Consider the following 25,015-nt stretch of genomic DNA (forward strand, 5'->3'; position numbering starts at 1 on the left):
ATAGGAGGCAGACCAGCATAACCTGGAAATCACAACCTGGGAAGGTAACCGAAAGCCTTTCTACAAGAGTGGAGTCGTGACACAACGCCTTAGTCAGCCAGCCCAGAGCGAAGAAGCAGTTGCTGCTTGCAGAGTCTCCTGCCCTGCAGGCTGCTCAAGCCAGGCATCCAGAACCCCCACGCACATGTGGGCACCAGGAGCTTCAGTGCTGTGTGACGACTACTTAGTCCCCCGCTGCACGGTTGGTGGGTGGCAGCTGCTCCTCTGGGGCTCTTACAGGTTGTCCTGCTCAGTTCCTGGCAGCTCTGCTCTGTCTGGTGCACGGTTTACACGCCCTCTGTGTACGTTAGCGCAGCGCGCCTTTGGGTTTCTGTTCCTGTTTCTTACAGCCAAAGCCCCAACCCAGTCAAGGCTACCCTTTGCTCTGCCCACCTCCCTCTGACACAAGAAGGCCTCCTGGGAGACAAGACGGAGTTTGCAGCACTTTTAATGCACAAAGCAACAGGTAAGAAGCTGGCCGGGTGACCAGCCTTCATTCCACAAAAAGCTCAAGTGCAGATACAGCCCAGTTGGGAAGTTACGGTTCACAGGGCCTTAGAGCCAAGAGCAGGAAACGCTGTTCTCTTGTCAGCCAAGGGAGTAAGGAGTCCATTTTCTGGGGATGAAAAAATAAATGTTTCTAAAGCATGGCAGACACCCAGTCTTCAAGCAAGGACACAGACGAGCCCAAGCCAGGCGTTCCGGCAGGTCGCGTGGGGCCAGGCGGTGCCCGGGGGAAGGCCAGCCTATTCTGAGCGAGGCCGCCGGGGCGGGCAGCCGGCCCACTCGGCACCGGAGTCCACGCCAATTCCCATCACACAGTCTGTCCTCCTTGCCTTTGATCTTCACCGCTTCCCCTGAACGCCTCCTTGGTGCCTCCGAGATAAGCCAGTGACACCACAGCGTTCTCTGGGAGTCTGTGAATGTCCCTTCCCCGTTCCGTACAGCTTCTGGGCTCGGCTGCTCCGTCACCCTTCCCCTGACCACCACCCACCTGGTCCCGGCGCACGTGCACTCAGGTCTGCTCCGTGGCCTGGTGGTCCTGCAACACCGCCAGAGCCTCTTCGACCTGTGGGACACACGGGGGAGGGGTTGGTGCAGCTGCCCAGCAGGGTCCTGGGAGAGCCCTGCCTCCCCGCCTCGGCCCGCCGGATGCGAGAAGGCCCGCGCCCAGCCCCGCCGCCCCCTCTGACTGTGCTCACCGGCTCCCATGGCAGAAACCCACGGCCACCTTCTACACTGCCAGACGGCTGGGGGAACCCTAACCCTTGGGCTGGGTCAGAACACAGCGCCCTGTCGCACAGTCTTGCCTGCGGAGCTGCAGGGAGGCCGCAGGGGCTGAAGTAGCCGGCCCTTCACTAAGGCCCTCTGCCACCTCCACATTCTGCAGGTATCAGCCGATTCCAGCAAGAAGATACACTTCACCTGTCTAAGCAGCAGCCTACCGGCTCGCCTAGGAGAGGCCTTGATCGGTAACCCTCCTCTGCCCCCAGGCCCCCCCGCTCCTCGCAGGCTCCAGCCCACCTTGGCGTTGAGGGACTCTGGGGACTCCAGCAGGAGCAGCAGCTCCGAGTTGTCGATCTCCAGCAGCATGCCCGTGATCTTGCCCGCCAGCTGGGCGTGGACATTGTAGATAAGGGGGTAGAGACGCTCACCTGTACGGAAGAGCCTCTGAGGCTTATGCACACAGCTGGCGGACAGCCCGGGCGTCCCAGGGCGGGGGTGGTATTGTGGAACGCAGCAGAGGGGGCATCCGGGTTTTTGTCCCAGAACTGCTCCCTCCAGGTGTGTCCCTGAACACTCTCGAGGGCCTCTTCCCCAAGTGAGCATAGCCAACCCCGCCTTGGAGGCTTAGTGTGAAGAATCAAATTTGATATTACATGTAAAGTACACTGCATAGGCTCTGACACAAGGTTGGTTGCTGTTTTAAAGACTACTCTTAGGGCTTCCCTGGTGGCGCAGTGGTTAGGAATCCACCTGCCAATGCAGGGGACACGGGTTCGAGCCCTGGTCCGGGAAGATCCCACATGCCACAGAGCAACTAAGTCCGTGCGCCACAACTACTGAGCCTGCACTCCAGAGCCCGCGAGCCACAACTACTGAGCCTGTGTGCCACAACTACTGAAGCCCGCCTGCCTAGAGCCCATGCTTCGTAACAAGTGAAGCCACCGCAATGAGAAGCCTGCACACCGCAATGAAGAGTAGCCCCCGCTCGCCGCAGCTAGAGAAAGCCCGCGCACAGCAACAAAGACCCAACGCAGCCAAAAATAAATCAATTTTAAAAAATTAAAAAAAAAAAAAAAAAAAGACTACTCTTGTTCATTTGGCAAGAAATCACTTGAAGGATCACATTGAAATTCTGGACGGGATACGATAATGCTGAACTTGACTTCTTGGAGGGACAGGGGAGCCAAGCACACAAGATAAACTTACCTTCCACCACTGGGCACTTTGAGTGACGGGGCCTAGTGTTGGTGGTCAGCCCATCTGGGCAACGTGTGGAGGGTGCAGCCGGGGGTGGAGGTGCTGGGTGCCTTCAGCGGTGGGGGAGGGCTTCTCCCACAAGGGGAGTGAAGATGTTTCCAGGGCACTGCTTACAGAGCAGAGCCTTCTACCGCCACTAAGCCCATTTAGAATTTTTCTTTGAGGGGTGGGTAGTAAAGTGGCAAAACCCCAAGTGAGCCGAGCAAACAATGGCGTGGTGGCAATGGGGGCCTTCAGAGAAGAGTCTGGAGATCTAGGTGAAGGAAAGAGCCTGGGAACCACAGCAAGCTCGTTCATTCATTAAGCAGGTAGGGGCCTCCTTAAGGAGGGCCTGCCACAGAGGCCGGGATGGAGATGGACTGCACGGGAGATCAGGGGCCAGGGGGAACAATGTCTGTTTCCCCAGGGCACGTTTATGTTCTTCCTCCCTGCCGTGGGCACTGGGAGACCGAAGAAACACGGTGACAGCCTCTTCCCATCATGAGAGGTGTGAGGAACCACAGCACCCACCTTAGGGGCCATTTCCTGGCAGAAACCCAAGACCCTACCCTTCTGCTCCTCCTCCTGGCCCCTCATCTCCCCACATCTGGGGTCTCTCCCAGCCTGAGTCAAAGTCACAGAACAGCAGAGCTGGAAGAGATCTCGGGACCATCTGGTCTGACCAGCGTTTTAAGACAAGATGAACAGGGTCCTAGGAAGTAAAGGCCCTTTGGGCAAGTTCACCCGGCAGGTGGGTCAGCACGAGGCTGGGGACCTCGTCCCCACGTCTGACCTCCACTCAAGGCACTTCCCACCAGGTAAGCCGGCTGGTGGCACCCCCTTCCTGCTCCAGGGTCGAGGAACCAGCCACTCACCGATCATCTGCTTCTGCTCGTGCAGCGGCGCTGCGGCCAGCATGGACGCAGTCAGGGGCTCCTGTCCGGGGACACGCACAGCAGGCTCCTGGACCTGCACATGGTGCCGGGGACACATCCCTTAACCACACGGATGGGCAAGGCCTCAAAACACTGACACTTGTCGGGTGAGCACAGGCCTCCAGGAAGGCTCTGGAAGAGGGGGAGCAGGGGGCAAGGCATGGACAATCGGGTGGGACAGAATCCCTAACAAGGGCACGGTGAACTAGACGACAGTGACGTCCTAGTGCAGACGTGTTCCGTGGTGCTGGGAACCCTATGCGTGTTGTCAAGTGAAAGCCACACGTCACTGACCACCTGGTGCTAAAGAAAGCACTTTTTAATCAGGTAGCTTTATGGCCGCATCCCCAGCATGATTTCTGACCCTTTCGCATCTTGGTAACTTTAAAACCATTTTGCTCTCTAAAGCCTACTCTTGTTCATTTTGCAAAAAATAGTTTGAAGTATACACACAGAAATTCTAGACAGGATCTGAAAATGCTGAGTTGGAGAGTTTTTTTAGGGGGCAGGGAGATAAATACACAGCCTTTTAATTACAGAAGACATTTTCAGTTCTATTCTGCCGATTGATCACATCCTCGCTGCTTACTACGTAAATACTAAGGAAACCCAAGTTAATTTTGGTAATAACCCAGGCAAAGCAAATTGTGATGAACAAACAAACAAAAGAGATATCCCCACCACCCACCCTCTGTTAGTGGGTGGTGGGTGGGGATATCTCTTCTGATGGTACATGTTAATAAAGGAAACTTTACAAGCCAAGAAAAGAAAGAAAACCAAGGCCCAGACAGGGCCAGCACCTTAGACAAGGTTCTGAGCCAAGCAGCCCCGGAGCCCAAACTCAGTGGGCAGCTGGGCCAGCCTTACCCGGCGGGTGTTGTGTGTCGCCAAGGAACATCTGTGTGTCAGGAGAGGCCCCCTTGGTGAAGAGCACCCTGCCACACCGGGTCCTGTGGTCTGGGTACCGATGTTGGCTGTAAGAGATAAGCAGGGATGGTAAGGCCCGACAGCAACCCAAAGGCATAACACCTCAAAACCAGCATTCACGTAGAATCCCCAGCGCCGAGTAAAGGGTCAGCAGACAGGCGTGCAAACATCTGCCAAATGAAGGAACAGATGCTTGCCTTATAGCCAAAACCTGCTCCCCTGTTCACAGCTGCCGCAGTACTTAGGTTCAGATCCGGTGCTGCGCCCCTGCACATATGATCACTTTCACCCGCATAACACGACGGGAATACTGCTTTCACCTGGATTTGTTTTTTTGGCCGTGCTGCGCGGCATGTGAGATCTTAGTTCCTCGACCAGGGATCGAACCCACGCCCCCTGCAGTGGAAGCTCAGGGTCTTAACCACTGGACCGCCAGGGAAGTCCCTCACCCAGATTTTAGACAAGAGGATACCAGGTACAGTAGGTAGCACGACCACAGAGTGAGTGAGCCCCGGAACTGGGTCGGTAGGACCCCGGAGCCCACGCCGACTACTACACTGCGCGGCCTCAGATGCCGGCACCGCCCTCCAAGGGGGCCAGCAGCAGGGTCACCGTGGAAGCCGGTTCTGACTCCCTACCAGCAGCAAGCCCCTACCCACCACCGCACCCACCCTCCGTTCCATTCCTCCCGGCCCTGCCCACACTCACCCACTCCCTGGGCGTGGGGCACCAGGCGCGGCACGTGGGTGGAGATCTGCCTGGCACTGCCGAGGGGGACCGAGGGGCGCCGAGACACGGCTGCTGGCTGGACAACCGAGGCCACAGGAGGGTAGGCGGCTTGCGGCATAGAGAACATGGAGAAAGTTTGGGTGGAGGGGGACAATCAGGCGGGCACACTGCACCCTGACAGCTCTGGGGTGAGGAAGGGGATGGAAAGGGGAACCAGAACATTCTGCAGCAGAAAGAGGAGTGAATTCACTGGCAGACCCAGAACTCCAGGGGAGGGCGTTGGAAATCTGCAATTACAAAGCCAACTTCTGTCTACCCAGGACCCCAAGAGGCATAGGTACCAGGACCACACAGCCTGGTCCCCCAGGGCAGCTTCAGGTCAGGGTGAACGTCACTCTTAGAGAAGGACCATTCATCAACAGTAGCGCCAAAGGAGTATTATTTTCTCAGCTTTGCAGGAATTTTCACCGTCACCAATCAGGAGAGCCTTTGGAGCTCACTGAAGATAACAGCTGCGTGTGTGTGTTTTACGGGCTCGGCCCTGTCCTTGGTGATTTACACACATCTCACTCAGGCCCATGTTCACAAAAGGAAACCGAGGCTCAGAGAGGTGACGTGACCCGCCCAAATTAACACCCTGGGAAGCGGCAGAGCCAGGCTTGACCCCCAAGCTCGTGTCCTTAACCCACTGTGTTACACGCTGCCCCGTGGGACCCATGTGGAGGGCAGGGGCTGGGTCACTCACACGAGGGTCTGGGTAGCTGGGCCGTCCACCTGGGGGCAGGCTGGACAGGTGGGCCAGAGCCATAGTATGGGGCCTGGGCTGGAGGCTGTGTGGGACAGAAAGACCTAGAGTGAGGGGAGTTGGCAGCAGGGGAGGTGAGAAACTGCATCCCCTCAGGGACACCACTATGGGAATTCCACTGTCCCCTACAGGGGACTGGTCATTATAGACCCACAAAGCTGGGGTGAAGGCTCCTGCTTCCCACATCAGGAGGTCCATTAGCCCTGAACCCTTCAGGGCAAGATCTCAGGCTCAATCCTTGCCCCTCATGATCAGCACTACTAGCCCAGTGACCTGGATAAAAGGGCGACAATCCCACTGTTACTTGTGCCAGCTTAAGTAACTGCTAAGGGGGAGGAATGTTCCCATCCTCGGAGCCGTTCATCTTTCTACAGACATCTTTCTACTCCCTGCAGGTCACACAAGCTCCTTCCCCAAACCAGGCCCCTTAGAACATTAGCATCCAGGAGAGATGTTAGCAGGCATCCCACAAAAATGATCATCTAAGTTGGGGGAATGCTACATACTCTGCCAGTTTGGGAAAGTCATGGTGCCTACTGGCATATCAGGATAGAAGAAGGTACATAGTAAAGAAATCTAGGCTTCTTTGGCTTAATGCAATATTTTCCCAACGTATTTGACCGCAGAGAATCTTTCAGCATAACATTCACGAATCTCTCCCAGATCGGGAAGCACTGCTTGACAGGGACAAAATTACCCCTGTTAGAGATGGGGTGACAACGGCCGCCTGCCGAGTGCGTTTCCAGCAGAAGCATGTTGGGAATCTCTGTCTGCCTGTGAAGCTCTGATCTTCCTGCCCCACCTGGCTGTCAGGGAAGGGATGCGGACAGGAGGTCACCTGGGGCGCGGCGGGCAGGAAGTAGCTGGCAGGCTGCTGGAAGGAGCCCAGGAGGGGGCTGCCCAGGGCCCGCATGGTGGAGAGGCGCTGCATGTACTGGTTGGTCAGGATGGCCTTCCGCTCCTCCTTGCGCTGGGCCAGTGCCACGTACAGTGGCTTGGTCCCCACGATGCGCCCGTTCATCTCTGTCACGGCCTTCGTCGCCTCTTCTGGAGAGGAAAAACACACAAAGCCAAACCCTTTGCTGTGGCCACCCTCTGTCATCACCTAAAAGCAAGACAAGACAAGGGCTGCTGGGGGTGGAGAAGGAAGACTCCGGGGGCCATGCTCCCCACCCCCCGGGGGGCCCAGCCCAGTACTGAGGGTACCCAGGAGAAACTGCGATCAAGGGGGGTCCTCTCTCACCCACACATTTACTGAGGCCCACCGTATGCCAGATGCTTGACACGCCTTCTTATTACTCGACAGGTGCAGCCACCTGAGCAGGGAGGCACGGCCACTCCCACTTTACAGGCGATGGAAGTGAGGCTCAGAGTGACTTGTCCAAGACAGGTCCACTTGCTAATGAGGGCTGCTCATCGTTTACTAGACCATTCCCCAGAATCAGTGAGAACAGCTGCATTTCAGAGTTAATTTTGATCTCCAAATTTTCCTTCTGAAAAGATTTTCCTAAGCGGTGATGGAAAGCCGGCTTAAATTGTTACTGTATCTGCCTTCGTCCGTGTGGCTAAAATGAAGTGGGATGGTAGTTTGGGACAGGTTAAAATCTAGGGGCAGGGTTCTTTGGCCAGGCTACAATCTTAAACCTTTCTGTAGGGGTCACTATAATGAAAAATCTGCATTTCAACTACTCCTCGGGTTTTATTAAACTACCCATACGGTTCTTTAGTTCATTTGTGAATTATGGACAAAGTAAGATGCTCTTAAGAGTTATATTTCCTAGAGACTCCATGAAAGAGATTTGTATGGAATAGGAAAATAATTTGAATTTGTATTTTTGGTGCTTTATTGTGTTAATTTTCTTTGCGATAGAAACAAAATTCCTTACTCTTATGGGAAAAAAAAAAAAAAGAATGACTCACCCAGCCAGTGGGTCATACATTAGCCACAACTCAAACCTAATGCATGGTGCTGGTAAACCTCCATTGCCTCGGCAAGGCACGGAGCCAAGTTCTTTAGGAATCTGGGGAAGAGGTTCTTAGCCTTTTTTTTAAAAATTTTTTTATTAAAATAACCTTTCTATTGTGGAATGACTTTAGATTTATAGAAAAGTTGCAAAAATAGTACAGAGTTGCTGTATATCTTTCACCTAGCTTGACAAATGTACCATGTTAACAGCGGGACAAAACTACAATATTGACTGATTGGTACAATACTATTATTATCTACAATGCTATTAACTGAACTGCAGATTTCATCTGGATCTCACTGGACTTTCTAACATTTTTCTCTTCGAGGATCCCAACCATATTGCATATACGATTCTTGATCTTTTTTTAGGGTTGAGACACTGGCCTGACTCCATGAGGACTTGAGCTGAGAACATTTTAAATCTGCTCTATTAGAGCCCATGCTCTAACATCAATGATTTTCAACTGCACTTTGCTACTCATACAGGGGCCTCGACCTGAGCGTTCACAGATCCCCTCAGGGAGGTCAATGGATAGAATTCTGGGGGTCTGTGAACCCAGATGGGGGGAAAATGGCATCTTTATTTTTACATTAGCATTTCCTTCTATTTTGAATATAGGCAAAGAAAAAATATAGTAGCATTAGCTGTGCTTGTGACTTTGTCAAGAAGAATATTTTCGTATCACATTAATTACTGCTGATCTCAAAATCTTTTAGGCTCCTTGCTACTTCACTAGATCTTATAGTTTGTTTGTTTGTTTTTTTTACCTTTTTCAGCCATACCACGTGGCTTGTGGGATCCTAGTTCCCCGACCAGTGATTGAACCCAGGCCCTCGGCAGTGAGAGCATGGAGTCCTAACCACTGGACTGCCAGGGAATTCCCCTAGATCTTATAGCTTGATGCCTTAATAAAGCAGAACATACTGCTGTCACCTTAGTATTTTAACAAATATATTTCAATCCAACTGTTTTTTGTAATCTTATGAGTTTTCTTTTATGCATTTAAAAATATCCTCAGAAGGGGTCCACAGGCTTTATGAGACAGCCAAATTTTCTTGGCACAAAAATATTGTCTCAACAAATTAATAAGAACTTCTGTTAGGTAGTTTTAAAAAAGATAAAATTAGTACAACTAATACTTATGCAGGGACTTCCCTGGTGGTCCAGTGGTAAAGAATCCGCCTTACAATGCAGGGGACACAGGTTCGAGCCCTATCAGGGAACTAAGATGCCACATGCCTCGGAGCAACTAAGCCCACGTGCCACAACTACTGAGCCCACGCGCCTCAACTAGAGAGCCCGCGCCTCAACGAGAGAGCCCGCGTGCCACAAACTACAGAGTCCACGCACCCTGCAGCCCATGTGCCACAACTAGAGAGAGAAAAAGCCGCACACCGCAACTAGAAAGAAGCCTGCATGCCTCAGTGAAGATCTCGCGTGCCGCAACTAAGACCCAACACAGCCTAAATAAATCAATAGAAAATAAAAAATAAAATAAATAATAAAAAATACTCATGCAGAGCTTACTAGGAACTTAATCTCTACGAAGTACTTATAACACTATCATCTCATTTTCAATCACTATTTTATAAAATAGAAAATATATTAAATTATATAAATATATATAAACTTATGTAAAATTCCCATCTTAGAACAAGATGGTCCACCCCACTGTGCGTCAACTCTAAGCAATCCAGATTTTGTACAATTCCCTTCATTCAAGGGGTCCTCAAGGAGGTCAGTGAATCTCCTGAAATTATATGCAAGGTATGTGAACAATTATATCATTATTTCACTACTTATCGTGGGCAGGTGCTCCACTTGCAGGCCTTTTAGTTCTCAGGACACCTCTAGAAGTAGGTCATGTTGCTCCCATTTTACAGATGGGTAAACAGGGTCCAAATGGCAATGTCACTTCCTTCAGGCTCTACAGGTAGTTAATGGTAGGACTGGGATTTAGACCTACTTCTGATTAACTTTAAAATCCCAGCTTCCAACCACAAGACTACACCAAGTATGCATTTGCCAGGAAAGAGGGCCCAGAGCTTTTTATAAATCAGATTTATCAATTTACTGATTGATAAATCTAATCAGATTTCCTGATGCTTAATTCACAGGTCCCACAGCTTTCTGTCACTTTTTTGGGGAAAAGGTCCTTAACTCAAAAATTATTAGAACCTCTTCCCCAAATACCAGGCTCCCTGAAGGACATTTTAAATTGGATTCAACAGGCAAAAGAACTTCTAGACCACGTCCTAAGAACCCAACCATCACACCACACGTGCAGGTCCTCAGCCCCGTCACCCACACTGACCTCTTTGGAAAGTCCTTCATTCCCACCTGCAGCTCCCTACCTCCTCACAGTCAAGTCAAATGCTGCTGCCACTGCCACTTCTTACAGGAAGCCCTCCTTCCTGTTCCACTGAGTTCCCGCAGCTCTACTTCCTCCACTTACCCCAACCCCACCCCACCCTACAGTAGATTTGAGTTAGTGATGCATCTGACTTCCCCGCTAGACTATAAGTTACTCAAGGGCAAGGACCACGTCTGACTTATTCCTGTGTGCTTCCCACAGGGCCTGGCAAAACAGCAGGTGCTCAAGTATGGAATGAACGAACACTAGGTCTTCTTAAAATAACGTGGGGAGCTTTTAAAATTAAGATGCCCAGAGCTCTACATTCAGTTTGTCTGACTCGGATGTCTATTTAAGAGCTCTCCAGGATATCTTAATGAGAAGCCAGGGTTCAGAACCATCCAGGGAACCCACCGCCCACCCTCATCTTATAGATGAGGCTTGGAAGACATCTGCTCAAGGTCACAGAGCCAACATCACATCTCTGGTGCTAGGAGGGCACACGGTAGCCGCTCAATACGTAGGGAAGAGTGAGTGAAGAATGATGCAGCCCAAGCCTCTCATTTTCCAAATGGGGAAACTGAGGCCCGGAAAGGGGTTATGTCACCAGCCAAGGCCAGACAACAAAAGTCAATGGAAATTCTGAGACACAAATTTCTGGAATCTGGCATACAGTAGGCACTCAATAAATGCTTGTTGAATGAACCTCGGTTACAGTGAGCCCCAGCAAGTCCAGCTGTGTGACTGGGACTGTATTTCTACCCTCTTCCCCTCCAGCCCAGACAAGGCTGCAGATGGACGACAAGCTCCAATGGGGTCAGACCCAGCTCCCAAACTCCAGAAGGAGCAGCGCAGCACCAAATCCCTGGAAGCCCCGGGGCGGGGATGGGGGTGTGCGTGGGCAGTGAGGATGGGAGGGGAAGGCTACCGATCCCCTGTGGGTGCCCCCGGCCCTCACCTTGGCACTGGTGATCACTCCATAGGGAAAGAACTCTTTCCTCAGTTTCTCATCATCGATGGAGTCATCCAGGTTCTTCACATACAGGTTCACGCCCTAGAAGGAAAGGATACCCGCTAGATAGGTGTGCCCCTTCCCCTCCAAGCCCCAGAATGACTTGGGGTGGGGGGAGGGGCTTACATGGGCCAAGGGGGCACTGGAAGCCCCGCCCACCAAGCCTCCAGTTCTCAGTCTCATGCAGCACCCCTGCGCCTCACCCATCACTCAGCGAGCCCATCACCTGGAAGCTGCAGCCCCTCCCCACTCCCCCCATCTCTAAAGCCAAGTTCCCGAAAGCAAGCGGGATTGCTGGAGGAGGGAGTCGCATTCAGGGCTGCCCACACACAGACACTTTCACATCGAAGCAGCTGCCCCACAGGAAGCCTGTCCCTCACCTGGTAACGGGTCAGCCGGTCCTGCTTCATCTGCTCGAACCTGCGCTTCAGCTCATTCTGCCGCTCCACCCGCTTCTGGGCCCGGCCGACGTAGAGCAGCCGCCCACGCACCTCCCTCCCGTTCATCTCCATCACAGCCTGTGCGGAGAAGAGGCAGCCAGAGGGCTTGGTAACCACCCCCACGAGGCCTTGGCCTTAGCCCTGACCTCCAGTCCCATCTTCCGGGCCCAGACGGGGCCACCTGCAAGCCAGGCTGGCCTTGTTAGCTGAGAATACTTAGTACCAGGATCCAGGCCATTTAAAGTGAATCCATTTTTTAAAAACATGGGACAGAATTTCAGAGTAAACTGTAGATTTTTTAAAAATTGATTTGGGCTCTACTTGAAAAAGTGAAATTGAAATTTGCAAAGTTTCCCACGATGTAACATTTAGGTTCTAACTGTAACTACACACTGATGATTAGAACAAAGCAACAAGCATAATTCTTTCAAAAGGGCGTGATGGCGTAATCAACATCCTTCATGTTGGGTTCCACAGCACAGAGAACCGTTTTTGCTATGAGGACTTTAGAAACATTTGCTTCTTAACCCTTGATTTTTCTTTTCTTCAGTTAACTGGCCTAAGCCTGCCAGATCCCAAACTGTCAGTGGCTTTGATTGCATGAATTCCTACATCTTCTGCAAGACGTGCAATGTCTTAATCCATGAGGACCTACTGTATAGCACATAGAACTTGACTCAACACACTGTAATCACCGAAAAGGAATGTATAAGACTGGTAAGAATCTGAAAAAGAATATACAGATGTCTCTGTGTAAGTGAATCAAGTTGCTATACACCAGAAAGAAACATAACATTGTAAATCAGCTATACTCCACTATAAAAATAAAGATAAATTATTTTTAAAAAAAGGGAGGGAGAGAGAAATTGTTACTAAGTTCGTTCAGGGGCGGTGACCCAACCTGGTGTCACATAAAAAAAAAAAAAAAAAAAAAGATGTGCAATGTCCCTCTGCAATCCACTAATAATGAGCTGAATCGGCATTGACTTATCTGCAAAAATCAGACCCATGTGAGTACTGACGCAAAGGTTTGGATTAGACATTGGTGTTAGGGAGGAGAAATATTTGAAAGGGAACTGACTTTTTAAGTGGTCAGTTCATTAGTAAATATTTTCACATAATGACTTGCTTCCCTACCTAGACATGCAAATATATGTAAATATATGTAAAAACACTCTGGGGCCCCAAGAACTGCCTGATCTATAGCAGTCTTAAAGGTCATTACCAGGGAACTTCCCTGGTGGTCCAGTGGTAAAGAATCCCCCTTACAATGCAGGGAACCTGGGCTAGATCCCTGGTCAGGGAATTAAGACACCACATGCCGTGGGGCAACTAGGCCCGTGCACCGCAACTACTGAGCCTGCATACCTCAACTAGAGCCTGCGTGCCACAGACTACAGAGCCCACACACTCTAGACCCCGTGTGCCACAACAAAGAGCCTACGTGCTGCAACGAAAGATCCCGCATGCCTCAACGAAGATCCTGTGTGCCACAACTAAGACCCGACGCAGCATAAAATAAATAAATAAATAATAAATAAATCTTTTAAAAAACCCCAAAAAACAGGTCATTACCAAAGTCTCCAAGACCTTGGAGTCAATGGTTTCCCCTGCCAACTTCACTGCTCTACTCCAACTTGTCATTTTATAGTTGGGGCAACCAAAGTCTACAGAGAGGGTGGGACTTGTCCAAGGAGTCACAAGAAGTTACCTTTCAAAGGAGCCCTTTACCTAAGAACAAAACTTCAGGGTCAGAAAGAGTTGGCTCTAATCCCAGTGCTCTCTCCTCCTAGCTACAACCTGGTGGAACCTGATAACCACAGTAGAGCCCACACTGGTGGGAGGAGACAGGACAGTGTATGCAAAATCAGGTAGCACCTTGCCCGTGGTAAGTGCTCAGTGAGAAGTGGCTGCTATCAAGATGGCCCCAGGATCCAGGTCTCCAGCCAGAATCCACCACGAGCTGAGCTCTCCCATGACCAGTGATCTTAATGGGGCAGCAGCTACGGAAAGAGCTTCATGGTGGGAGGCAAAATCGGACATTATCCCTGCTTTGTTACTCATGCTGTGACCTTGTACCATTCCCTTGCTCAACAGATATGTATCTGGTACCTACCAGCAGTAAAATACTAGAGATTTAATGGTGACATGAGACCCAGCCCCTGCCCTCAGTTCCATCCATGGAGATCTGAGCTAATGATGGAGACAGACAGGAGGGGCACCTTGTCAGAAGCACTGAGGACAGGAAGAGGTGGCTTCCTGAAGGAGGGAAAAGTATAAGCTGAGACCCATCAATAATCTACAGCTACGCTGTCCAACATGGCAATCACTTGTTGCATGCAGCTACTGAATACTTGAAAAATGGCTAGTCTGAACTGACATGGGCTAGAGGTACCAGATTTCAAAGACGTAGTACAAAAAAGGGACTGTAAAATCTCAATTTTTATCAATGTAAATATTATATCACAATCAATTATATCAATATTATATCACATTGAAGTGATAATTTGAATAAGTTAAATAAAATATATTATTAAAGTTGCAGTGTTTTGGGTTTTTTTTTAACCCTTTTTAATGTGGCTACTGGACAATTTTGAACTGCACATGTGGCTCATGTTATATTTCTATTGGACAGCACTGGTCTAAAGAGTAGGGGAGGGGAAGTGTTTTGAGAAAACAATATTTTCAAAGTCTTGGAAGCAAGAAATAACATGGCACTTCCCCTCCCTGGCCTCATTCCCACGATCAATTCAAGAAGAGGGTAATGGCTGTCTCAAAGGCCCCTAGTAGCTCCCATGCTGCAAGATTCTATGAAAAGCCAGCCAGCCTCAGGGTATGGAAGCAACCGGAGGAGGCTGAAGGCGTCTGCCTTCACCCCAGGCAGGAAGGGCCCTGGCTTGTGTGGACCCATGCTGGGGAGGGACTATTTCCTCCACAGGCAGCTGGAGCCCTCCGCTCCTGATCTCCCTTCTTCCTAGTCCTGGCTCCGCACCTCCTCCACGAAACAGGGCCATGGGGAGGTTCCTACCTTCTGGGCTTCCTCATGCGTCTCAAAGTTGACAAAGCCAAAGCCGCGGGAGTGGCCGCTGTCATCCCTCATCACCTTGACACTCAGTATCTTCCCTGGGAAGGGCAACCCGTCTCAAAGGGGAGTCGGGCAAGCCCTGAGATGTCCCCTCCCTTCTCCCAAGTCTTCAGGAAGCCCCAGGGGGCACCCCCGTCCCAGCCCAAGCTGGGAGTAGAAGAGAAGTGATCCCCAGCTCCCTTGGGGAACACGCCCACCAAACTGGGAGAAGAGGTCCTGCAGGCACTGCTCATTCACGTCCACATGGAGGTTCTTCACGTAGATATTGGTGAACTCCATGGCCCGAGCTCCCAGCTCTGCATCCCGCTCCCGTCGGGGCTTGAAGTGGCCAACAAAGCTGTGGACACACCAACAGGGTAGGCAGCTGCCTATGGCTGCCATCGGCCACCCCCATCCCTGCCCCGGCCCACCCAGCAAGCCTGGGTCACTTGAGTCAATTGCCGACGGCCTCCACGATCTCTGTACCCCTCATCAAGGGACTGGGCAGGGCAATGCTCCTTAGATGGCATACATCCAAGGACTGACCACTTCCAACAGCCAAGCTTCTATGTTCCAGCGTAAGGTTAAGATGACCTCATTCTTGGGGCAAATGCACAGGATCTCCTACTGCACATGAGGCAGCTGAGTGCCCAGGAGATAAGAGCACAAATTTGGGAGTCACACAGACAAGGGCTTGAATCCTCGCTCTGCAGTTACCAAGCTGTGTGACCCTGGGCAAGTTACTTAACCTCTCTGAGCCTCAGTGTTCATTCCTGTAAAACTGGGGATCAAACTCACATCACAGGGATTTGCTTATTCATTTAACACGTACTGGGTGCACTGGGGAAGTGGCTGTGAGAGAACCAGATGTGGTTTATGCCAGTACTGCTGGGGTTGGGGAGGGGGGCACTGAAATCATTTAAATACATTATGAATTTTAAAAATTGTAATTTCTAAGTCCACATAAACACATCTAGGAAAGTATCTTAGATTAAGAAAAACAAAGCAAGCATAAGAAAATTTGATGGTACCTATAAGACGGCGGTCCCCAACCTTTTTGGCACCAGGGACCGGTTTCGTGGAAGACAATTTTTCCACGGACGGGGGTGGGGATGATTTGGGCGGTAATGCGAGCAATGGGGGGACGGTTCAGGCGGTAATGCTATCGATGGGGAGCGGCAGATGAAGCTTCCCTCACTCGCCCACCACTCACCTCCTGCTGTGCAGCCCGGTTCCTAACAGGCCGCAGACCGCTACCGGTCTGCGGCCCGGGGGTTGGGGACCCCTGATATAAGACATTTAGCACAAACAAGTGATAGCTGACACCAAAAATTGAAGGAAACTGAGTGACAAAGGAAAACAGGCAAACTAAAAGCTGACAAAGATAGAAACACACTTCTGGAGAACTGGGAAAAGCCCGCCAAAGTTCTGGTTCACTGACAGGAGGCTACCCTGAGAAACTCTGGACAAAATGACTCTGGGTGCATCTCCCACCCCAAAGCCTCCTCCACTGCTCAGTCTTGGGCATGGGGCTGGGCCATCTGATGGGCAGAACCAGAACTGGGGGAGGGAACTGCCAGAGCAGATTCTCTCCAGCATCTGCACCTCAACTTTCCCATCTGTGAAGTGGGGATGATGCCAAACTTACAGGCATGAAAATGGCAGGCTAAGCATATGCCAACCTTCCTTCCTGTCCCCAGATCTCAGGAAACAAAAGGTTTAATAAAATTCACAGCCATGCTGAGAAGGCTGGAAAACAGACAAAAATCACTCCGTCCATTGATGATTTGGCCATTAGCTGTTCCTGCTAGAATTTCTAAAGCATCGCCCCATTTGCTCCTCAGAACCCCTCTAATGCATAGCAGCGGCCCCATGTTTTACTTGAGGAAAGGGAGTCCCTGGGAGATTGAGCAACACGTCCGAGGTCATACTGCCAGGAAGAATACCGGCAGCTGCTCAGTGCCAGGCGCCCATTAGACGGTGGCAGTACTATGGGTCCTAAGTTGGTGGTACCATGATTCTGCTCCTTTAGCCCTGGCGCCACCCACACCCCACCACTCACACTTTGCGGTCATTCAACAGCATCCCGTTCATGGTGCTGATGGCGTTCTGTGCAGCCTCGTGGGTCTCAAAATGCACAAAGCCAAAGCCTCGGGAGCCATGATCATCACACACCACCTGGGCCACAGGGAAACAGGACATGAAAAGCATCCAACAGAGAAAAAGAATGGCAACGGCAATAATGACTAATATCTGAGTGCTTGCTCTGTGCCTGTGAAGACAATCCTATGTCGCACAACAGCCCTATTTTAGAGATGGGAAACGAAAGCTCAAAGAGGTCAATCTACTTGCTTAAGATCACACAGTAAGGAGGGATAGAGTCCTCAAACTGAACGCAGATCTCATCTATACCACAGACCAGCTTTTAATGATCTTCCTAAAGCGATGGATAAAAGGATTAGATTCAAGCCACCTTCCCCCCTTTCTGCATCTTTGTTTCTAACAGCAAGTTAGAAACAACCTGAGATCCATCAAGAGGAGACTGGTTAAGTAAATTACAGTATATTCATCTTGGTCTGCTGTATGTGCATAGTTGAAGAGAATGTGGTAGATTGCACGGCTGGCAGGGTTACCTGTAAGGTATACTGTTAAGTGGGGGGGAAAAATCAAGCCCATTTGGGTTAAAGTGGGCATCTATACTTCTGAGAAACCTTTTGGCATTTTTTGGTAACATCCAATTATGTTTCCGCTAACACAAGAAATACATATTTAGGGGAAACTTTTGGAAAGTGAGAGCAAGAGAGACAAAGAAATAGAGAAAGATTGAGAAAGTGAGGAAGAGAGGGGAAAGAAAGAAGGAAGGAAGGAAAACAGGAAGAGAGAAAGTGTGGGATGGTTATTTATTTTTTTTAAAAATTTATATACCATTTTTGAAAGGTTACTTTCCATTTACAGTGATTACAAAATATTGGCTCGATTTCCTGTGTTGTACAATACATCCTGGAGCCTATCTTAAACCTAATAGTTTGTACCTCCCACTCCCCATCCCCTATATTGCCCCTCCTCCCCCTCCCCACTGGTAACCACTAGTTTGTTCTCTGTATCTGTCCTCTGTATTTGTGAGTCTGCTTCTTTTTTTATTATATTCACTCATCTGCTGTAATTTTTAGATTCCACATATAAGTGATATCATATAGTGTTTGTCTTTCTCTGTCTGACTTATTTCACTTAGCATAATGCCCTCCAAGTCCATCCACATTGCTGCAAATGGCAAAATTTCATTCTTTTTTATGGCTGAGTAGTATTCCATTGTATATATATAAACCACATCGTCTTCATCCATCCATCTGTTGATGGACACTTAGGTTGCTTCCATAACTTGGCAGGGAAATTTTTAAAACAGACACACACAAAACTGTTAATAATTATTTCCGGGAACTAGTGTTGAAAGCGACGAAAGCTTTTTTTACTTTATTCCTTTCCAGGTTGTTTAAACTTTACCAATTAATCTATTATTTCAACAGCAAACTTGTTTCAAATTTTGAAAAGACCCACAAACATACTACTGCCATTCTGTAGGGCTCCCGACTCAAGTTAGGACAGACCTCGCGAATGGGAAAGACCTTCAGTTCACCGAGTTCCTGTCCCTCCAGCTGAACTTGCACTAAGACCCCTAATGACCATCTCACGGGGTCCACGGCTCCACTCATCCCTGCAGCCACCGCCCCAGCTCAACTAAGTGACATTTTCTGCCTCGACCACCACCCCAGCCTCCCAGCCCGGCTTCTGGGCTGACCACTGGGACGCTTTTTCTAAAATGTAACTGTGACCATGTCCCTCTGGGAAATAATCTCCAGTAGCTCCTACAATCCACAGAACTATACCAACTTGGCATTTGAGGCTCTCCAATTGGCCCTTCACAAGTCCTGCTTCCAAGTCCACACCCAACACGCACCCCCCTCCAGCCCCAAGCAGGGTCCCTCCGCTTTCAACTCAAGCCCAGGCCTGTCATTCAGATTTAATCACATTGATTGGGTTCCACTCTGAGCCAAGCACCTGCTAAGGGCATCACATACTGTTATATTTGTCATCAGAACCCTTCCAGGCAATTCCTAACCTCTGAGCCCCAGCTGCCCGATTGGGGAAAATGGGAATAAATGACTTGTCCGAGGTCGGCCAGCCAGCAGAAGTAACTATTTGATTCCTGTAGATGCTTAATGAGATGCTCGCTACTCTTTCAAGGGCTATCTATATTGTGAAGATTATGTGAGGTAAGATACATTCACAACCACCCTAAGAGGTAGGTTCTACCACTGCCCCCTTTTATAGAGGAAACTGAGGTATGGAGAGGTTAAACAACCAGCCCAAGGCCACACTGCCAGGAAGTGGAAGAGGCAGGATTTGAACCCAGGACACTTGGTCCCAAAGTCCAAGGTCTGGCTGACTATGTCATGCTGACTCTCTGCTCGGTAGGCTGGGCTGACCTTTGCACTTGAGTGGCGTGACTCCAAGCCCAGTGGAGTTCCACAGTGCCTCAGAAACCTTTCCTCAGCCCCAGGGCACTCTCCTTTCTGGGCCTTTGACTCCCCGGATCCCCGTGCATTCCCTTCAGAGCCCAATTTCCAGCTGTTCCTAAAAGTCTCACCATCTCCAACCAGCCTGAGAGCGCTTGGTAGCACACAAGGAACAGCTCTAACACAGAGGGTGCCATCACTCCCAACCTCTCCCCCTACCCCCGCCATCTCCCCAGAAGGGTGGACACGCCAGAGGCTATACGGTAACTGACCAGCCATCCTCATAAAACCTAAAAGCAAACACCAGGGGAACGGACCACACTGAATGCCTTGTATCTAACCAGGCCATAACAGGGCTTCATTAGGCCTGCAAAGACTTGCCTGAGTCTCACAGAACTTTCTGTCCAATCCTCAGTGGCCCAGAGGAAGCCTCAAGGCCTGGCTAACGGGGACAGACATACTCTTCCCTGTTAAGTTGGCTTCAGCTAAGCCAGCAAACCCATTGGTTCAGATCCTGCATTGGCCACTGACCTCCCACCCCCATAACATATAACTGTGAACAAGTAACCCCAACTCTGAGCCTCTCTGCCCTCCAGGGTAACTCCGGGATCCTCCTATTTGCATCTTAAGAGGTCATTTTGGGAAATTCAGCGAGGACGTGTATGCAGAAAATCTAGCACATAGAAAGTTCTGGATAAATCTGCTGTTATCACTGTAAGAACCTAGCACACAGTTAAGACTCTCTCTCTCTCTTCCATTGATCCTCAAAGACAGGAAACAGCCCTTTCTGTCTATCATGGCATGCCCTTAGCAGCTACTGCACCTCCTCCAGTCTGTCTGCCCCTCTGAGTCACAGGGGTATCCCCTCACTCACAGGGAGGTGGTGAGGTCTCACTTGAGAACTGCAGGACTGTCCCTGGCACACAGTAGGAGTCAAGGAAGAGTTCTAACACAGAGGGTGCCATCACTCCCCATACCCCCCTGCTGCCTCCCCAGAAGGCTGGACATGCCAAAGGCTGCAGGGTAACTGACCAGCCACCCTTATAAAATCTAGCGGGCAAAACACTCAGGGTTAAGCCCTGTCAGGACAGACTGACCTGCTGCATGGCCCCTGACCCTCAACTACAAAGTCAGAGAAGTGACCACAGCCCTTCCCAAATGATAATACAGCCATTAGCTCAACAAATATTTATTGAGCACCTACTATGTTTTCACATCTCAGGTACTGGGATACAGTGGTGAATAAGAACAAGATCCCTACTTCTAAGAAACTTCCATTCTATTTTAAGAGCAATGTTACAAACAAGGTCTGGTCCGTTGCCATCATGGCCTTCCTGTATCTACTTGCTTTGTCCTATAATTTCTACTGCCCTCTCATTCTGAATTTGGGCTGTTCTCATGACTTACTTCGGCCAGTAGAACGCAACCAAATGACAGTGTGCTAGTTCTGAACCTAGGTCTCAAAAGGCCAGGCGAGCTTCCACTCTCTGTCTCCTGGGACCCTGCTATTGCCATGAGAATAGCCTGGGCTAGCCTGCTGGAGGATGAAAGCCCACAGGGAGGAAAGCCGAGACGGTCCAGCTGACAACCACCCTCTCCCTAGAAGCAGAGCCATCCAGCTCTCAGTGGGCCTACAAAGGAACCCAGCCGAGAGCAGAAGAACTGCTCAGCTGAACTCAGCCCCAACCGCCAACGGCTGAATTACGAGCGGAATAAATCACTGTTGTTGAGAGCCATGAAGTTAGGAGGTGGTTACACAGCAAGAGCCAGTTGATACGTAGGCGACCACTAAAACTGAGAACAGCTACCATTCAGGTGCTTGCTGAACCTGGATCTTTACTGATGAGGTGCTGCTTGGTATCCCTCTACCACCACACAGGTGTCTAACACAGAACCCCCCCCCCCCAAGAGGCACACCCACCTTGCAAGAGAGGATGTTCCCAAAGGTGGAGAAGGTGTCATACAAGGCCTTGTTGTCAATGGAGTCTTCCAGGTTCTTGATGAAGACGTTGCCGACACCCGACTTGCGAAGTCCTGGGTCTCGCTGGGACCACATGATGCGGATGGGCTGGCCTTTGATCACCTCAAAGTTCATTGTGTCCAGTGCCCGCTCCGCTGGACAGGAGGAGAGAAAGGAGCTAGCGAAGGGGATTTTCTTTCCCTGAGCCCCAAGAGCGTAATTGGGAGCTGAGCCAAAAAAAGAAAAAAAAGAAAAAAGAAAAGAGCCACTGTCTGGGTCTCACTTGAGATAAGAGCTTGAAGGCTCAGGAGGGATAAACAGAAAGAATTCATGTGTGTGGTGCTCCTCCCACCTTCCAGGTAGGATCTCCTTCAACTCTTCAACATAATGACGTGAGCAGGAATTCCTATCCCCATTTTACAGAAGGGCAAACTGAGGCTCAGAAAGGGGAAAGATCAGGAGGGTCCCTATGACAAGGGTGGCAGCAGTTTGAGGAAACCGAAGCTCAGAGGTGCTGAGCAGCAGAGTTGAGATTTGATCCCAAGGAAGTATGGCTTTCGGGGAAGTGAACATCACCCCTCTGAGCCCACTTCTACACCTGTAAAGAGGGGATGATGATAATACTACCCACCTTTCTACATCTAACAAAGGGAGAGAATACCACCTGCCTCCAGGTTGTCAGACAGACTGAAAATTAAATAAGGTGTGCAAGGTGCCTTGTACTTTGTGCCTGGCACAAAATAGGTATCTGGTAAACAGTAGTATGTCTAAAAACAACAACAGCCTATGCTCATCCTTCTGCCAGGTGGTATGCTGTCCCCTGCTTCAGGGACACCTCTGGTTTCAGAGGGTTTGGAGGGGAACTGCGGAATACTCAGTGGGCAAGTTTCGAGAAGTCTGGGTTTTCCATCTAGTTCTGCCATAAACACCCAGGAGTAAAATCCTTCTCCTGTCTGGAGCTCAGTTTCCCCATCTATGAAGTCTGGCAGAAAGGTCAGGTTGTACAGGGCTTGGAGGAAGATGGCAAGAGGCAGTGGGTGGGTAGAGCAGAGCAGAGGGGAAGGCTCCCGGGAGTCCAGCTCTGCCACCTGCTGGGAAACCGGCAGAACCACCACAGCAAACTCCCAGATCAGGGAACCTCCCCATCCTCCCAGGAGACTCAGAGTAAAGGCACCCCCTTTTGGACTTGGCTGGGGCAGGTTTTTCTTGGTTATGTTTCTGGAGTCTTACACCTGAACGCTATAGTTACTATGATTTTTCTTAGGTTAGCACTTACCGGGGGCTTACAATGTACCACGTGATACTGGAGCTACTTCATAGACAAAGCCCTCCATTCCTTCCATGCTACTGGATAATAAGACTTAGCCCCACTTTACAAATGAAGAGATGCCAAGCGTGAAATCTTGCTCAAGCTCGCACTCTAGTGGCAGAGCTCCAACAAAACCCTGCGCTCCAATCTCTCTCCTCTCCACTCAACACCTAGCTGACAAGCTCTGATCCATCCTATCAGCTCTGAGAAACGGGTGGTGGAGCCTGGAGCGCAGGTAGCTTTTCTCGGTTCCCGAAGGTGGAGGCGCCTGGTGCAGGCGCCTCGGGTCCGGCTGCCGGGAAAGGCCACAAGCCCGAGGCCGAGCTCTCCCGGCTGCCCCGCTCATCACCCGTGTCTTCTCGGGCATCTTCCTCACCGGGTGCTTTGAATTGCTCATCCTCCCAATCACTCTATAAAGCAGGCACCACCCCCATTTTGCAGACAGGCAACTGAAGCTGAGAATGATTCATTTGCTCAAAGCCGCACAGCTGCCGGCTTTCTAATCCCAGGTCTGGCTGACCCCAAAGCCCTTGGCTGTTTTCACTGTCTTCACAGCTCTTCCGGAAAATGGAGCACCAGTAAAACACAGTAGGAGCACACTAACTGCTAGTTCCTGTCTCCGGGGCCTTTCGGAGCCCCTTCCAAGGCCTTGTATCTCTGACCCTCAGTTTCCCTGGCTGCAAAATGGAAGCTTTTGCAGGAGTAGCCAGAGATGAGAGCGCGCGCGGGTGGCTGGGATGCTGTCTGCCTGTCTGTCGGTCGGTCGGTGGGTCGGTCCGCCCCCCTCCCCCCGGGGGGCTCACCGTCGGCCGGCTGCTGGAAGTTGATGTAGGCGTAGCCCAGCGAGCGGCGGGTGGCCACGTCGCGGCACACGCGGATGGACAGGATGGGGCCGGCGGGCGAGAACTTCTCGTAGAGCATGGCCTCAGTCACGTCAGGGTGCAGGTCGCCCGCGTAGAGCGAGGCGAGCGGGTAACCCGGGCCGCTGGAGTTCATGGTGGGCGCGCGGCCCCGCGCTCGGCGCCCACGTGCGCTCACCCCGGCGGCGGGGGCGCGCGGGGCGGCCGGGTTCTTCCCACCCCCGTCCGCCCCCGGCCTTTACCTCCCCCGCCGCCCCGCGCGCCAATCGCGGGCGCGCTCAGACCCCGCCCCGCACCTGGGACCCCTGAGCCTTCTAGAAGCCCCAGGTGGGGGGCATCTCTGCCCCCGCGACGGGAGGCGGAGCGAGCTCTCACCGGGCCCCGGGTAGGGCTGCGGGGACGTGGGGGGGGGGGGTGGGGGGGGAGCTCCGAGCCGGCGCCAGCGGCGCAGAGAGGGCGGGGATACCACGGTAGGAGACCTGGGTCCTAATCCCCATTAGTCATGGTTGTCCTGCGCCCGTTTCCCTTCTCTGTGAAGTTGGGAGGATTCCCTTTACACAAGGATTAAAGGCGAGCGTGTGCTCCCTGCACGTTTCACACACAAACGGGAGAATTGCGAGCAGGATGCCCTGTTTCAAAGCTTGCGTACCTACCCTCCTGAAAGGAGGCTTCTCTCATCGAGACAGTCCGGATCTAGTCCCAGCCTTCTCGAACCGGCTTAGTGGTCTGGGGCTGACGGCTCCGTGTGAGAATTGTAGACCACGAAGGCCTTCCTTGACCCTGGTTCTACTGCCAAGACCTTTTCATGGGACGTCTCCTGAGCACCTTTCTCAACGAATCCACTCCACCTGCGCTCCACCACGAAGGCTCACCAAGTTCTTTGGGACCCAGCCGCTATGGAAACAGCAGGGGCCTAACAGAACAAGGTCACGGCAGTGGCCCCAAACTAAGCACCAAGACCCCTCCGTCAATCTTAGTTTGCAGCCCCAATCTGTGGTGTAGGGTCATTTTTGAAAAAAACTGGTCCAGTCCACTGTGGACGGATACTTCGCTGGGCCTCTCCTAGTTTCCTGCTTCAATGAAACAGGTAGCTTCCCACTGACCTTTGGTTGGGTGTGACAGGTGGAACAGCTTGGGAACCAGGAGCAGGAGTGGGTCTGGCTGCCCAGCCTTTACTAGCGAGAAAGCAGCAACCAATTCTAATCTGGGGCTTAAATACCTCCCTATCATGACCCCCCTCCCCGATCCTTGTGGGAATGTGGACGTTTTTATTTGTTATTTAGTTTCTTTTGGCTGCACCCTGTGGCTTGCAGGATCTTAAGTTCCCTGACCGGGGATCGAAGCTGGGCCCTGTGAGTGAAAGCGCCAAGTCCTAACCACTGGAGCACCAGGGAATTCCCAATGTGGATGTTTTTAGATGGGGGCAGATCCCATGAGGAAACTCAGTGCCACAGGCTTATCTTAGACAGTGTTAGGACAGGTGAGAGACGCATATAACCTTGGAGACGACCAGGACTTGCGCTACCATCTCTCAGTGGCTCGGTTACATCTGAGTTTTTTTAAAACGGAGGACGTGGTGGTGGTGCTGTGTGAGTGGGATGCAAAGTTAGCAGTCCGTATCAAGTCTTAGAAGCC

General features: G+C 51.1%; 1 protein-coding gene across 4 annotated transcripts; it reads right to left on the reverse strand.

Annotated features, from left to right (window-relative positions):
• Window positions 1-469: 469 nt before the first annotated feature.
• Window positions 470-23,553, reverse strand: PABPC1L (poly(A) binding protein cytoplasmic 1 like). 4 transcript variants are annotated; one of them, XM_068565411.1, is made up of 15 exons: window positions 23,324-23,553; window positions 21,173-21,366; window positions 16,800-16,915; window positions 14,956-15,095; window positions 14,702-14,796; window positions 11,614-11,751; window positions 11,180-11,275; window positions 6,737-7,003; window positions 5,839-5,923; window positions 5,073-5,201; window positions 4,305-4,411; window positions 3,378-3,471; window positions 1,564-1,694; window positions 1,034-1,108; window positions 470-655 (listed from the first exon to the last, which is right to left on the reverse strand). In XM_068565411.1, exons 1-14 carry the CDS (start codon window positions 23,514-23,516, stop codon window positions 1,055-1,057), a joined length of 1,839 nt encoding a protein of 612 aa, XP_068421512.1. In that variant the 5' UTR covers window positions 23,517-23,553; the 3' UTR covers window positions 470-655; window positions 1,034-1,054. The 4 variants fall into 4 exon arrangements, with proteins under 4 accessions (XP_068421512.1, XP_068421511.1, XP_068421510.1 ...); XM_068565410.1 differs by having other exon boundaries at window positions 470-1,108; XM_068565409.1 differs by lacking the exons at window positions 470-655; window positions 1,034-1,108 and having other exon boundaries at window positions 1,318-1,694.
• Between the last annotated feature and the right edge of the window lie 1,462 nt (window positions 23,554-25,015).

Source organism: Eschrichtius robustus, chromosome 16 (assembly GCF_028021215.1).
Source record: "Eschrichtius robustus isolate mEscRob2 chromosome 16, mEscRob2.pri, whole genome shotgun sequence".
NCBI classification, from domain to species: domain Eukaryota; kingdom Metazoa; phylum Chordata; class Mammalia; order Artiodactyla; family Eschrichtiidae; genus Eschrichtius; species Eschrichtius robustus.